Source organism: Oncorhynchus clarkii, unplaced genomic scaffold, assembly GCF_045791955.1.
Source record: "Oncorhynchus clarkii lewisi isolate Uvic-CL-2024 unplaced genomic scaffold, UVic_Ocla_1.0 unplaced_contig_13929_pilon_pilon, whole genome shotgun sequence".
NCBI classification, from domain to species: Eukaryota; Metazoa; Chordata; class Actinopteri; order Salmoniformes; family Salmonidae; genus Oncorhynchus; species Oncorhynchus clarkii.
The window spans coordinates 187,707-190,658 of record NW_027258022.1 but is presented as its reverse complement, the minus strand read 5'-3'; the positions used below and the strand labels follow the sequence as shown (position 1 = coordinate 190,658).

The 2,952-nt window shown below is 41.4% G+C and overlaps 1 protein-coding gene across 1 annotated transcript; it reads left to right on the top strand.

The window, feature by feature from the left end:
• Positions 1-97: 97 nt before the first annotated feature.
• On the top strand, positions 98-1,118 carry LOC139394552 (H6 family homeobox 4). The gene is made up of 2 exons (XM_071142646.1): positions 98-314; positions 518-1,118. Exons 1-2 carry the CDS (start codon positions 98-100, stop codon positions 1,096-1,098), a joined length of 798 nt encoding a protein of 265 aa, XP_070998747.1. The 3' UTR covers positions 1,099-1,118.
• The last annotated feature ends 1,834 nt before the right edge of the window (positions 1,119-2,952 follow it).

Here is a 2,952-nt window from a genome sequence, read left to right as displayed (position 1 = left end):
GAAGAGAGAAAGAGAGTTCCAAGTTCCACTTCTAGAGCGCAGGGACATTTGGTTCCAAAATTCCTTGCGGGAGAAAAGAGACCATTTCTCTAAAATGATGAGCAAAGTGGACGCGTCATGCAAGTCGACTGCCGCGTCTCTCAAATTCACCATAGACAATATTCTGAACCTGCAGACATACTCGAGCGGTAACAACGGTAGGAAGACAGTTGACAGCAGTCATTCCGGTAGCAGGCTACAGAATAGCACGGGACTGTACTGGTTCGATGACCATCAACGGAGAATGGACCCCGCGACAAGGCTACACGATGCAGGTAGGCAACTGTTGCCTAATATGGTCAAATATGAACGTTAAACACTGCACTGTAGCAGACTAAACTGCGCTTTTGTAGCCTGATTCAACACACCGGGCCTAATGCATTTATATGTGTAGCATTATATTGTAGCCTGATAAACTGTCAGCGTCAAGCTATATATATATTACGGAATACAATTTATGTCCCATTTCTGTTCTCAGAGCCGGATAACGACTGTAGCCCAACCGGAGGACCCACGGCCGTCGCTATCACCCGGGAAGACTCGTTACAGATCACCGATAATTGCTTCGAAAGCGGGGACAGCGGCGACGACTGCTCCTCGACGCATCACACCGGAGACGGTGATAATAGCAGTGGCAAGAAAAAACAACTGTCAATAATAAACAAGAAAAAAACTCGCACAATCTTCTCCAAGAGACAGATCTTTCAGCTGGAATCTACTTTCGATACGAAGCGGTACCTTAGCAGCGCCGAGCGCGCCTGCCTCGCCAGTTCTCTCCAGTTAACGGAAACGCAGGTCAAAATCTGGTTCCAGAACCGAAGGAATAAATTGAAAAGACAGATTTCAACAGCGCTAGATGGTCCCAACGGTGATTTCTCCGACGCGGGTCCGGGGAAGGCTCTGCAGCTCCCGGCCTTGTACAAAGACAATAACCTGCTGGGAAGATGCTTGATGCCGATGCCCCTGCCCATCGTATACCCTGGCAGTAGCACGCATTATTTATGTTTTTCCAATGCCAGCAAGTACTTTAGTCTATTCGAAGGAGACGTTGTCCTGTAGTAGACAAGGCCGAGTCTGCTTAAAGGAGACGTAGTCCTATTTAAACCCGGCCTAGTCTGTTCGAAGGAGGCGTAGGGTTAGCATCATCGCCAAAAAGACTGTTTACAAAGTGATATATCATGCCAATTTCAGCTTCCGCATTTAGCATTCCCCTCCCATCATCATCGTGTTAAAAAACGTAAGGTCGAGTCTGGCCCATGTAGTGTTTTAAAGCCTACTTGTAAGGATAGCCCGTTGACCTCAGGCCTAGCTCAATCCCACTTGTCACATCGATAGCCTGCGCCAATTGTATTTATTGACACACATCAACAATGTTGATATAAAACTCAAGAACATATTTGCAGGATATCCTATCACACAAAGACATGCAGAATAACTCCACATTGAGTTTTATGTTATAATAATAGATAGCTGTTTCTGTACGCAGAGTACCAGCGTAGGCCTAAAACAGTGGGTCTAATATTCATTTATTAAATTATTATTATTATTATTATTATTATTATAAACCTGTCATTAACAACAGCTTTTCCCAGCAGTCTAAACACGGCCAAAGATGCTATTATATTTGCATGCATGTACTGTATTATATTTCATTTTCAATTCATTAAATTAACTATGTATTTAAAATGAATGTCATGATTTTTTTTTTTTACGCATGTTTAAACTTTATATCAATTATAAGTATAATAACATTCTTATTTCTTCCCAACACTATGAAATTGACTGAATCTGTCATTATTATTATTTTTTTTTATGTATATAAAAAAAAAACATCGTTTGGTACAAAGATTTATGTAAACTATGTGTTGCTGTGCTGCGCCTTAAAGCCCTCAGTTGTAGGATATATGGGGGACGGATGTATAAATGCATTTTGGAGTTGTTTTACAAACCGTATTTACTCTTAAACACCGTTTAATGTAGAGATGTCAAAAATGTCACACAAACAATTAACAACATGTCTGCTAACTATTAGGACGGTTCCAGAAACCCGTGATGAATGTGGCGTTTTTCACAATTCTGGTATAGAAACACAGAATTCACATTTCACAATAAATATTATGAAACCGAAGACAATAGGCTTATTGTTGTAACACGCTTGGCGTGTAACTAATCTCAAGACACAGCATGTGAATCTGATTATCGCCAACGACGAGAGAGAGAGAGAGAAACAGACAAAGAGAGAGCTAATCCTGCTTTGTGGAATATCACTGATTGCAGTCAAGTGCTTTAATTAAGAACCAGGCTTCTTAAGAGAAATGTATGTAAGCTTATCACGTTGTAAAATGTTAAAACGTTCCTTCTGAAGTTGGACGTATGTAGGAAAGATTTGTGGCAAAAGGCCTGTGTGCCTATTGTGGTCCTCTGCTTGCGCACAATATTTAACACTTGACATATACTTTGGGAGTATTTACCCAGAAAAGTACCCCATTACAACTCGTATATTGCAAGGACTATTGGCTTTGGATTCTGCAATGGCACAGATATAGTCTTAACGCGTAACGGTGTATTCCGCCCTCCAATTATACAGCCCTACGCTGTAAACTATTCTACAAGGAGAGCAGGCTAAAGTCAGCGAAAACAATATGGCCTGTATTGAATTCATTTGACATGTACAATGTGCCCGAGTGAAGCCCCATAGATGCACTTTTTATGCACAAACAAATTGGCTAAGTTGAATCAGAACAGCAGGATGTTACAACCAGCGCACATTCATTTAGCCACGTAGATGTAGAATTAGAACGATCAGAACGTAGCCGTGACATTCTAATTCTCTGCCTTTAATTAAAGCCTCGTCATTCACACTTAAGAGTCGTCACCCACAGTCTTGGTTAAAACGCCTTGCGCCGCAGTCTC